The sequence below is a fragment of the Scyliorhinus canicula genome, chromosome 11, assembly GCF_902713615.1.
Source record: "Scyliorhinus canicula chromosome 11, sScyCan1.1, whole genome shotgun sequence".
NCBI lineage: Eukaryota > Metazoa > Chordata > Chondrichthyes > Carcharhiniformes > Scyliorhinidae > Scyliorhinus > Scyliorhinus canicula.
Window position 1 is genome coordinate 157,298,874 of NC_052156.1, and position 10,892 is coordinate 157,309,765.

A 10,892-nucleotide genomic window follows, 5' to 3' on the forward strand; every position below is an offset into this window, starting at 1 on the left:
AAAGATTTGAAATAAGAAACGATATGAAAAAGTTCTAACAATACAAGAAACTCAAAACATGAACAGAAAAAGAGGAAGGAATATGGGTAGAAACAAAAGTAGTGCTTATATTTGCAATTGCAGTGTGGTTATTAAAAAACGTCTCCTAGTTCCGCTGGCGGCTATGAAGGAGTAAATTGCACATTTGGTGGCTCCCGCTCGCCTCGGACTTCTGGACCTTTTCCCCCGATTTTCTACCGGATTTGAATTGTAAAACTGATGACAGAGGCAATTGTGTACTGAATTTCCACATCGGTGCATGGAGAGAAGAACTAGAACTGCTGGTAAAGGCAGAAACAGAAAGACAGAGAAGGCTTGGGCTGAAGCTGCAGCAGGAGACAGCATGGCGGAGGACCTGACCTCTGGTTTGTCGACCCAGCGGTCAACAGAGCAGCTGATGCAAGTTATTCAGGAATGATTTGCTAAGCAGAAATGGGACTGCTTGGACCCGATAAAAGAGTCAATTGAGTGGCTGAAGCTTAGATTAGACGCCGAAGATCGGGCAATCCAGAAGGTAGAGAAGGCGCTGGCTGAGCAGGAGGAACATCAAACTGCGGTGGAGTTGGTGGGGATCCTGAGAGACCAGCAGAAGAAGCTCCTGGAAAAGGTGGAGGACCTAGAGAATAGGTCTCGCCGGCAGAACGTTGGGCTCCCGGAGGGGTCCGAAGGAGAGGACGGTGGAGCATGTATCGCGGACATGTTTGAGAAGCTGCTGGGGGATGGGGAATTCTCCCGACCCTTGGAGATGGACAGGGCTCACAGAGCACTCGCAAGGTTGCCACGAATGGGAGACTGTGCCCCCACCCCCCACCCCCACCCCGAGGGCAATGGTGGTGAGATTCCACAGGTATTTGGATAAGGAGCGCATTCTACAGTGGGCCAAGCAGACACGGAGCTGTAAGTGGGACAATATTATCCTGTGGGTCTACCAAGACCTGAGTGTGGAGTTGGCCAGGAGAAGAGCAGGCTTCAACCAGATTAGGCCGATCCTTTTTAAGAAAAAGGTGAAGTTCGGACTGTTGTATCCGGCCCTTCTCTGGGTCACACACGAGGAACAGCACTTTTATTTTGAGTCACCTGAAGATGCGCTGGACTTCGCAAAAAGAAAAGGTGGTGGACTGAGAACTTTTGAACTTTGCTGCAACATTTTTTTTTTGTTTTTCTGTTCTTTTTTTAAAAAAGTTTCTCGTTTTTCATTTTGTAGAAGCTGTTTGTAATGCCTTCTGTATTGATTTGTGACCAGCGGTAGAGCTGAGTGAGTTAAGTTTTCATTTGCACTGTTGGGGGATGTAGGTGTGTAGATCTTGGTGTTTTTCTGTCGGGCAATTGTGTGGGGATTGTTAGATGTTGGAGTATGTTTGTATGAGCGTGGGGGGGGGGGGGATCAATAGGTGGGAGACTATCCGGCGCCAGGGATGGGGGCCACCAAGCTAGCTGGGCAGGCTAGCGAACCATGTCCACATGTTCTGGACATGTCCAAAGCTTAGGGGATTTTGGCAGGGGTTTGCAGATGTCATGTCCACGGTGTTAAAAACAAGGGTGGCGCTGAGTCCGAAGGTGGCGATTTTCGGGGTGTCGGAAGACCCGGGAATCCAGGAGGAGAAAGAGGCAGATGTTCTGGCCTTTGCTTCCTTGGTAGCCCGGAGACGGATACTATTAGCTTGGAGAGACTCAAAGCCCCCGAAGTCGGAGATCTGGCTATCGGACATGGCTAGCTTTCTCTGTTTGGAGAAAATCAAGTTCGCCTTGAGAGGGTCACTGTTAGGGTTCGCCCGGAGGTGGCAACCGTTCGTCGACTTCTTCGCGGAAAATTAATCGTCAGCAGAAGGTGGGGGGCGGGGGGGGGGGGGGGGGGGTTAGTTTAGCTTAGCTTAGAGTAGTGGGTTAATAAAGGTGGGACCTGTAAAGAAGGGAGATGGCTTTTGCACTATGTTTATAGTTTTATGTACATTGTTTATTTTGTTGTTGTTACAATACCAAAAATACCTCAATAAAATGTTTATTAAAAAAAAAGTCTCCTAAATATACACGGGATCAGCTGTGGTTCAGTGTTAGCACACTCGCCTCTGAATTATAGAATCATAGAATTTACAGTGCAGAAGGAGGCCATTCAGCCCCTCGGGTCTGCACCAGTCCTTGGAAAGAGCACTACTTATGCCCCACGCCTCCACCCTATCCCCTTTATCCCAGTAACCCAATCTAACCTTTTTTCACACTAAGGGGGAATTTAGAATGGCCAATCCACCCAACCTGCACGTCTTTGGACTGTGGGAGGAAACCGGAGATCTCGGAGGAAACCCACGCACACACGGGGAGAATGTGCAGACTCCACACAGGCAGTAACCCAAGCCGGGAATCGAACCTGGGACCCTGGAGCTGTGAAGAAACTGTGCTAACCACTGTGCTACCGTGCTGCCCCTACAATTCAGTGGTTGTAGATTCAAATCCTACTCCTGAACATCTAGACACTGTGAGAGGTAGCACCTGTCAGATGAGATGGTAATGCATAATAATTAATAATCTTTGTTAGTGTCACAAGTAATGGTAAACTGAGGCCCTATCTGTCCTCTGAGGTGGGAAGACTGCAGAAGCTGCGTTTGTTTTCCCTGGAGCAGAGGAGGCTGGGGGGAGGATCTGCTGGAGCTATACAACATTATGAGAGGCATTGATAGGGTAGGTCGTAAGAATTTCTCCCCATGGCAGAGGTGTCTAAGAGCAGAGGGCAGAGATTTAAGGTGAGGAGTAAATAGTTTAGAGGAGACCGGAGGAAACATTTCTTTCACCCGGAGGGTGGTGGAAAAATGGAATGCGCTGCTTGAGAGGGTGGTGGAGGCAGGAACTCTGTTTCTGTAAGAAGCATCTGGATGAGCACTTAAATCGCCACGGCAGAGTAAGCCATGGACCAGGTGCTGGTAAATGGGTTAGTAAGATTGGTATTTGATGGTCACCATCGACATGGTGGGCCGAAGGGCCTGTTTCTGTGCTGAATGACAGTAGGACATAGAATCTCCCAATGGGGCTGCTTGAAGAAGATCAGCAGAGTCTGTCCCCAGTGCCCTGGTCAATACGTATCCCCCAAGCAACATCACTAAAATACATTGTCTGGTCATTAGTATGCGTGGGAGCTTTCTGTACCCAAATTGGTTGCTGTATTTTCTACATTGCAGCAGTGACCACACTTCAAAAAAGTACTTCATTGGCTGAAAGTGCTTTGGGATGTCCTGAGGTTGTGACAGGTGCAATATAATTTTTTTTCTGTTACAGCTTTGCACATGGCCTGTGCAGGCCAGCATTCCAAGTGCATAAGACAGCTTATAGCTGCTGGACTAACTGATTCTACGGATGACAGTGGAACACTAGCAAGCCACCTTCTCAAGAAACCCGAAGCACTCAAGGTTCTGGATGACTTCACGGGCTGTAAATAAATGTTATTCGCCCAACTCTATCTGCAGTGAATTTCTTTCTAGCTCTCGATGGACATCAGTCTGAATGTATGCGGTCCTGCCCACTCCATCTCCCCTCCCAATGCCAGCTTCCTGCCTCTGATCCGAGATATTGGCCATTTAGCTTTCTCTCCCAATTGTGGAGCTCCATTCAAGTGGACATTGACACTACATTCAAACATAGTACCATGCTGGGAGGCTGAAACTGCAAAATTCACCCTTAGCTATCCCAATTTAAGGAATGGTAACATACTGTTATGGTACCAAACTAGCAACATGGATTAGTAATGGGAAGGCCTGGATTCATGATCCAGGGACATGAGCTCAAAACCCTTCACAGTAGCTGGAAGATTTAAATTCATTTAATAAATGCATCGAGAGAAACAAAATCTAGGGCAGCACGGTGGCGCAGTGGTTAGCACTGTGACCTCATGGCGCCGAGGATCCGGGTTCGATTCCAACCCCGGGATACTGTCCATATAGAGTTGCACATTCCCCCAGTGTCTGCATGGAGCTCACCCCCTCCCCCAAACAACCCAAAGGATGTGATAGAAACTGGGCGGCATGGACAAGATGGGCCGAAGGGCCTGTTTCCTTGCTGTAAACATCCGTCACTCTATGTGGATGCTAGGTGAATTGGCCTCGCTAAATTGCCCCTTAATTGGAAAAATAAGAATTTGGTACTCTAAATTTATTTAAAAAAACAAAAAATCTAGTATCAGTAATGACCATGAAGCCATCAGGTTGTCCTAAGAGCCATAACCATAGAGTTTAACAAAACAGCAAAGAGGCCCATCATGCCTGGGCCGACCATTGAGCACCTATCTATTATTTTTTCTTTGTTGTTCCAATTAAGGGGCAATTTAGCGTGGCCAATCCACCATCAGAACGGACGCCATGGGTCCGCGCATGCACGCTATGGCCGGCACGAATTCGCGCATGCGCTCTAGTTGCCTTCCGCGCCGGCCCCGACGCAACATGGTGGAGATCTACAGGGGCCCGGCGCAGAGGAACATAGGCCCCCACCAGGAGAAGCCCGCCAGCCGATCGGTAGGCTCCGATTGCGGGCCAGGCCACGGTGGAACCCCCCCCCAGGGGTCGGATCACCCCTCACCCCCACCAGGCCGCCCCCCACAACATGAACGCCGAAGTCCCGCCAGATAGGACCACACGTGAACGGCGCCGGTGGGATTCAGCCTAACCCGGCGGGTACTCGGCCCATCGTGCGCGGAGAATCGCCGGGGGGGGGGGGGGGGCACGTAGAGCGACCGGCATCAGGGCAGCGTCGTGTGAATCGTTGCCCCCCCCCCCGCCAATTTACCGACCCAGCCTGGTGTTGGATAATCCCGCCCACATTTTCTCCATTTCACTTTAAGTGTCACTCTGCACATTTGTTGTCACACTTGGCATAGAATGTTGGATAGAATTTACAATGCAGAAACAGGCCATTCGGCCCAACTGGTTCATGCTGCTATTTATGCTCCACACCTGTCTCCTCTCACCCCTCTTCGCCTAACCTCAGCAGTATTCCCGTACCAGCCTCCCCGGACAGGTGCCGGAATGTGGCGACTAGGGGCTTTTCACAGTAACTTCATTGAAGCCTACTCGTGACAATAAGCGATTTTCATTTTTCATATCCTTCCAAATAAAGAGAACCAAAAGCAGTGAGTTGGAATGTACAGAAAATTAAAATACCTTCATTAACGCGAGTGGGATGTCTTCAATTTCTCACTGATCTTCCCAGTCATACTTCATTTTAAAAGTCACAAAAGCCCCTGAAAATCAATTACAATCTGTCCACTTTAACAGCAATGAAACTCGAGAGTTTCTAGTGCATCTCCCACGGTACTGTCTGTTCAGTTTGAGGCTATGACCAGATTGTACCATCTACGTGTGTTCTTGTGAGCTTAGAAGCAACCAGTTGAAAACCACTGAACTCATCAAACCAATCAACCATGAATATTTTTGATTTCTCCCTTTTATGATCGGAATGACTTCCTTAGATACTGAATGCATACTGAGTGAGTGCTGCATGGTCATTTTGATGAGCTGTTTAACTGAGGTCCCTGTGGGGACCGGTTTAGGTCAGATGGCTAGACAACTTGGGCGGAATTCTCCGACCCCCCGAAGGCCAGCGATGGGCCGAAGTCCCGCCGCTGTCAGGCCTCTCCCGCGACGTGGTTTAAACCACCTCTATGCCGGCGGGATTGGCGGCGCGAGTGGGCCCCCAGGGTCCTGGGGGGGGGGGCGTGGGCCGATCGGATCCCGGGGGTGCCCCCACGGTGGCCTGGCCCGCGATCGGGGCCCACTGATCGACAGGCGGGCCTGTGCCGTGGGGGCACACTTTTTCTTCCGCTGCCGCCACGGCCTCCACCATGGCGGAGGCGGAAGAGACCCCCTCCACCGCGCATGCGCTGGTGGTGACGTCAGCGGCCGCTGACGCTCCGGCGCATGCGTGGACTCACGCTGACCGGCAAAGGCCTTTCGGCCAGCCCCGACACCGGGCGGCATGGCGCCAAAGGTCGTTGGCACCAGTTTTGGTGCCAGTCGGCAGAGCGGGAGCCACTCCGGCGCGGGCCTAGCCCCTTCTCCGCACCTTTGGGGAGGCCCGACGCCAGAGCGGTTGGCGCCACTCCGCTACGCCGGGACCCCCCCGCCCCGCCGGGTAGGGGAGAATTTTGCCCCTTGTTTGTGATGCAAAGCAAGGCCAGCAGCACGGGTTCAATTCCTGTACAGCTGACATTATCCATGAAGACTCCGCCTTCTTGACCTTGCCCCTCTCCTGAGGTGTGGTTAACCTCAGGTTAAACCACCACCCATCAGCTCTCCCCCTCAAAAGGGGAAAGCAGCCTATGGCACCTGGGACTATGGCGACTTTACCTTAACCGAAGTCCCATTGGCCTGTTCTGGTAGATGTAAAACAGGTATGATGGGGTTATTCAAAAGAGAGCTGAGAGTTCTCTCAGTTTCTGGGCCACAATCATCTCTCTACAAACATCATCTACGCTTGATTAATCATATGGTATTTATGGGACTTTGCTGAGTGTGAGCCTTATTCATGATTGCTGATTAGTGATGACACTGCAAAAGTAATTAATTGACCATAAAATGCATCGGGACATCCCAAGGGCAAAAAGGTGCTATAAAAATACAATGCCATTGATGTAAAGTGACTTGAGGCAGTACACCGGAGCATAAACGGACTGAAAGTGACACTCAGCCAAAGAAGGAAATATTAGGGCGTGGGGACAAATGTTTGATGGAAGAGGTTTTATGAAATATCTGAGAGAGGAGAGTTGGCGAGTCTAAGATTTGGGGAAGGAATTCTGGGACTTTAGCCTTAGTAAACACAAATTATTCTAATGCACGAAACTTTTTGTAATTTTGCAAAAAGAAATGCTTGGTGGGGAATGCAAAGCAGGATAATTTGCACTATGAGAAAACGCATTTGTAATGTAATCCAAATAACTAAATTGAGTTCCCTCCACCAATGATTTTTAAAAAAGGAAATTTCTCCACCATCAGATAACCGTGCCATTGGCATGAACTTCCATCTACTTGTATAAAAGCACTGAGTAGGCAGTCTGTGCAAATCCTTTCCTGCCTCTGTTGACAGCACCAATAGTTGTTGCCTCAATGCCTTTCGCCTCTTGTGAGAAGCACGCTGCTGACAAGTTCCAATAATTTTCCACATCAACACAAACAGCAGACGTCATCCCCTGTTCATGTTTCACACAAATGCAGTCAATATTCTGACGCGTGTAACTCAAGAATTTCCTCTATGTGTTCTTCGTTGGAGCTGTTGAATGACCTTACTCTGAAGGCCACTCTTAACAAAACCAGTAACCAGGTTAGTTTAAACAGGTTAACGAGCTGCCAAAAATAGTGAACAGAAGAGTTCCACCCAAACTAGTCAGGGTGGCAAGGTAGCACAGTGGTTAGCACTGTCGCTTCACGTTGCCAGGGTCCCAGGTTCGATTCCTGGCTTGGGTCACTGTCTGTGCGGAGTCTGCACGTTCTCCCCGCGTCTGCGTGGGTTTCCTCCAGATGCTCCGGTTTCCTCCCACAAGTCCTGAAAGAAATGCTGTTAGATAATTTGGACATTCTGAATTCTCCCTCTGTGTATCCGACCAGGCCCTGGAATGTGGCGACTAGGGGCTTTTCACAGTAACTTCATTGCAGTGTTAGTGTAAGCCTACTTGTGGCAATAAAGATCATTGTTATATTATTATATATTTCATATTCATTCTTAGGATGCGAGCATCGCTCCAGCGTTTGTTGCCTACCTCTAATTGCCCTTGAGAAGCTAGCGACAATTGCAATCTGTCTGGTGTAGGCACGTTTACCATACTCTTAAGACGGGAATTCCAGGATCCTCTTTTTAGCTCTGGAATACTCTCTGCTGTCCCACCTCTTTCCCTTTTCTCCTTTAGAATGCTGCTGAAAAACTAATCAAAACCCAGGTTATCCCACAACTGAGACGAACAAAACTGCAATCGAGATGAGACCTGAACAAGATCTTTCCCAGAGACAGAATAGTATTTCTTGTTTTGTATTTAATTGTCCTGCCAAGGCATCCCAACACTCCACCTTCTCAAGGGAAATTAGTGATGGGCAATAAATGTTGGCCTTTCCAGCAATACCCAGCGTCGGCCCTAGGGTTGCTGGCGCCACGGGCAAGCTGAACTTCAGCGCCCTTCGGGGGGGGGGGGGCCGAGGGAGGGGGGGGCCGAGGGGGGGCGAGGCGGGGGGGGGGCCGAGGCGGGGGCGGGCGGGGCCGAGGCGGGGGGGCGGGGCCGAGGTGGGGGGGGTGGACGGAGGGGGGGGCGGAGGCCGGAGGGGGGGGCGGAGGGGGCCGCCCTGGGGGAGGGTGGCCACCGCGCATGCGCTGGTTGGCACCGGCCCAACTGCGCATGCGCGGGACCCGAGTCTCTGGCGCCCCCTAGCACATGGCGCCCCGGGCGACTGCCCGAGTTGCCGGTACCTTGGGCCGGCCCTGGCAATACCCACATCTCATGGACGAGTAACATAAAATTGGTTTTGCAACAACCATGTGATACTGCTCAAAGCCCTTCAATGTTCTGTGCTCCATAATCCTGAGGTGAATCTCCCATTCAGCCTGGCCTTTTTCAATATTTTCTTTTGCAAAGAGGACATGTTTAATCAATACGCTGCAGTGTGGTTGTACATCAACAGTGCTCACATTTCAAATAGGGACTGTAATTAATTCCTTAACCAATTTCATGGAGCCTTTAGCTATTTGCTTCAGTTACTGTGGAGTGTGAGCAGTCGCCCAACAGTGTTCACATCAGTGAAATATTTATTGATAACTATTTATTGATACTGAAATCTCAAACACTTCTTTGTGCTTTTGTGTGAAAATGTCACATAAACAGTAGTGAGTCTGATACTTCATCGAAATTCACTTCTCAAAAGCTTCAAAAATACAAATCCAGAATTTTGCTAGATTTTGCATGCAGTGTTTGCTTTCTGGAAACAAACCGGAGAGGTGAGATATAAAATCCTGTTTTTTGAAATTTTACTGAAGAAATAGACTTTTGTTGCTGAAGCTTTTTGTTTTGCATACATTATTCACAAGAATACCAAATACAAAGGGGACAACGTATTTGACTATAAGAGAGTGCTGATTGGTTGGCATGTAGACTGATTGGTAGAGGCTTTGCCAAAGAGAATGCACCAGTTGACTGACAGTTAACTGCCAAGCATTGTTTGAAATTTAAATCAGGCAGCTTGACTCTGAATGATCAAGGCATCGCCCCGTGGATTGAACTAGCGAATGGCGGTCACAGATTTTGTTTAGCTGAAACAGGTGCAACGTGTGCATATGTCCTTCTGTCTGCAAAAAAAACAGGGCCCTGTCTACTAATATACATAGCTTCTGGTGCATTCAAATACACCACACTGCGAGCCCAACTGACAATCTTAAATTGGTGTTTTGAAATAGTTATTGTTTGAAATAATTGCGTTTGCATGCTTTCAACTTTCAAGTATGGACATTGTTTTACAAATTTTAATAACACAACAACACCACTTATAATCTGAATCTGTAACAATTCCAGTAAATAATATGATGTATTTCCAGAGAAATGTGGCGATTTGACATGTTTTCCCGCTGGCTTCCGTAGCAGGAATCACTCCACATTCCCACCCTGCCATGGGACTTAGTCCCAGGAAGGGAGAATTCCACCCGTGTGTCAATGGTAGTAACAACTAGATAGGGCAAAACTGTTCCCGCTCGTAATAGGATCAAGAACGAGAGGGCACAGATTTAAAGTGATTTGCAAAAGAAGCAAATGTGATGTGAGGAAATATTTTTTCACACAAGTATTTCTGGTCTGGAATGCACTGCCTTGAAGTGTTAAGGAGGGAGATTCAATTGAGGCAGTCCATACCAGCAAAACATGGAAGAGAACAGCAAATATATCATGCTAGTTGGAAGCCACCAGACAAAAGACAGGGCAATGCCTGGGCTGAAGTGTAAATAAGTAAGCCCTGAACAAATACATGTTGGTGTTCCTCAATTAACCCATATTTTCCCAAGTGACTATTCAATTTGTCCTCACAGAATTGTTATTTCATAGAATTTACAGTGCAGAAGGAGGCCATTCGGCCCATCGAGTCTGCACCGGCTCCTGGAAAGAGCACCCTACCCAAGGTTAATACCTCCACCCTATCCCCAGTAACCCCACCCAACACTAAGGGCAATTTTGGACACTAAGGGCAATTTATCATGGCCAGTCCACCTAACCTGCACATCTTTGGACTGTGGGAGGAAACCGGAACACCCGGAGGAAACCCACGCACACACGGGGAGGATGTGCAGATTCCGCACAGACAGTGACACAAGCCGGGAATCGAACCTGGGACCCTGGAGCTGTGAAGCCATTGTGCTATCCACAATGCTACCGTGCTGCCCCCATGGCACTGGAGGCCAATTGGCATCATGACTTAGGACCATTTCTCTAACCTCTCCCCATACCGTTGCATTGTTTCTATTCAAGTAAATGTCCTCTTGAATGCCTCGCTTGAATCTCCATCCACCACACTTCCAGGCAGTGCATTCCAGACCAGAACCACTCGTTGTGTGAAAAAATATTTCCTCACATCACATTTGCTTCTTTTGTAAATCACTTTAAATCTGTGCCCTCTCGTTCTTGATCCTTTTACGAGCGGTAACAGTTTTGCCCCATTTACTCTGTCCTGCCCCCTCATAGTTTTGACCATCTCTATCATAGCCTCTTGGCCTTCTTCTCTCCAAGGAGAGCAGTCCCAATCTCTTCAATCTATCCTCATAATTGTAGTTTCTTATCACTGAAGCCATTCTTGTAAACCTCTTAGAACCATAAAATTCCTAGAGTGCAGGGCGAGGCCATTCAGCCCACCGAGACT

General features: G+C 48.8%; 1 protein-coding gene across 2 annotated transcripts in view; it reads left to right on the forward strand.

The window, feature by feature from the left end:
- Positions 1–3,484, forward strand: part of ankrd16 (ankyrin repeat domain 16) — a 33,767-nt gene extending 30,283 nt beyond the window's left edge. For both annotated transcript variants that reach the window (XM_038811833.1, XM_038811834.1), the window contains one exon: positions 3,304–3,484. In XM_038811833.1, coding sequence (XP_038667761.1) covers positions 3,304–3,464 — 161 coding nt within the window. In that variant the 3' untranslated portion in view covers positions 3,465–3,484. The remainder of the gene's footprint in view (positions 1–3,303) is intronic.
- The last annotated feature ends 7,408 nt before the right edge of the window (positions 3,485–10,892 follow it).